This window comes from Austrofundulus limnaeus, unplaced genomic scaffold, assembly GCF_001266775.1.
Source record: "Austrofundulus limnaeus strain Quisiro unplaced genomic scaffold, Austrofundulus_limnaeus-1.0 Scaffold98, whole genome shotgun sequence".
Classification (NCBI taxonomy): domain Eukaryota; kingdom Metazoa; phylum Chordata; class Actinopteri; order Cyprinodontiformes; family Rivulidae; genus Austrofundulus; species Austrofundulus limnaeus.
The window spans coordinates 987747-989420 of NW_013952500.1; the positions used below are offsets into that span (position 1 = coordinate 987747).

At 43.8% G+C, this 1674-nt stretch overlaps 1 protein-coding gene across 5 annotated transcripts in view; it reads right to left on the reverse strand.

Moving 5' to 3' along the window:
• The window catches only part of rbms3 (RNA binding motif, single stranded interacting protein), a 378321-nt gene that overhangs the window by 375505 nt on the left and 1142 nt on the right, over positions 1-1674 (reverse strand). For all 5 annotated transcript variants that reach the window (XM_014013118.1, XM_014013116.1, XM_014013117.1 and 2 more), the window contains exon 2: positions 665-850. In XM_014013118.1, coding sequence (XP_013868572.1) covers positions 665-835 — 171 coding nt within the window. In that variant the 5' untranslated portion in view covers positions 836-850. The remainder of the gene's footprint in view (positions 1-664; positions 851-1674) is intronic.

The following is a 1674-nucleotide window of genomic DNA, read 5'->3' on the forward strand; positions in this document are numbered from 1 at the left end:
GCTTTAATAAGCTAAACAATAGAGGTACGTGAGAAAACATGTTCATAACGAATGAAAATAAATAATTAAATTGTGTCCATGCTGGCCTTGGTCTCCCACTCTCAGGTCCAACTCTCTACCCATTGCCCTATTGGAGGCTTGTTGTAAAATGAGCTGCACATTACACAACAACAAGGTGACGGCTTTTTTATACTGAGGAGGTGGAGCCTCACCTGGGGGTTGCTAGGTAAGGGGCTGAACGCAGGTTCTGGTGGGTTGTCGTACGGCTTGTGACATCACAAAATGACGCAAATACACAACTTGTCGTTAATATACATTAAAAATACATTTACTTACAGTAAATATGCCCCTGGGTGCATTTTTTTTGGTCCTAGGACTGTTTTTTTAAGAAGTATATACCCAAAGTTGAGTAAAAAAAACTTTAAAAAGTGAATTTTGCATAATAGGTCCCCTTCAACACCGCAAAACATGCAAATCTCATTGCAACTTTGCTCCTCGCATAGGGAATGAGTCAGATGGAATGTGGAGGATGTATCACCCGGAATAGCTCAACAGACAGGATCTCATCACTCAACACACACACACACACACACACATGTAGACACACCCAGACACACACAGCAAGGCGCCTGCAGACGCGCACGAGCGGGAGTCTGCAACTTACTTTTTTGTCCTCTCGCTGGGTTGAAGGGTGTGCGTCCTCGCCGTCGTCAGAGAAGGTCCTGCCGCTGGCCTCCATCCGCCCGTCGCTCATTTCGTTCTGCTGAGCGGCCCCTGACCGAGGAGAGTCCAGAGGGTGGGGCTCAGGCTGCTGAACGCCACTTCGGACCTCCATCTTCCTCTGCAGAGCCTGAAAGGTGTAGAGGCAGAAAACAGTGCAGCATCTCACATCAACTGGGATCTTTGTCATTCTGACAGATCCTCTGATTATCACCTTGTTAGTTCTAATGGCTTCAAGGCATTACGGTGCGGCTGTTCCCAAGGTTCCCAAAAAGGACTCGGAACATAATGTTTTTGCCCACATTTGCCTGTCTGTTAGCAAAATCAACCCTCTTTATAACAGCCGCCACAGCCAGTCAACATTAGCCAACATGAAAAAAATGGCTGTAACTCTGTCAATTGTGCAGATATTGAGCAAAAATGGCRTGGTAGTTGCTGAGAGTCACCCTTAGCACTACTTTTATGTGCTACATGAGATCTTGCACTGCATGGGTATATCAAAACAGGTACACAATTTACACCCAACTAAGCATAATTTTAGTGTAAAACAACTTTTACAGAAAAATAATATTTGAAAACCTTTTTGTTACTTTTTTTTGCATTGACAGAAAACGCAAAACATTCTTCCACACTGTTTAATGCAAGTGGGGCCTGCGGGCCAAAACTGGTCCACCAAGCTTTTTGATTTGGCCCAAACGCAGGATTTCCCRCTCACAGTGAATTCATCTGTTGCCACAATGACTATGTACTGCAGATAGTTTAAACATGAAATACAAGAGCAATTGGATTACATTAAAGTGCACGTGTAGATGTGTAAACAAAACATGGATCACCGCACTGGCTGCTAGCTTGATCATAAAAAATAAAATGACTTTTGGACGGGTTCTTCTCTAATGAAACGTTTCGTCTCTCCTCCAAGAGACTTCTTCAGTCTGAGAGTTTCAGGTAAAATTC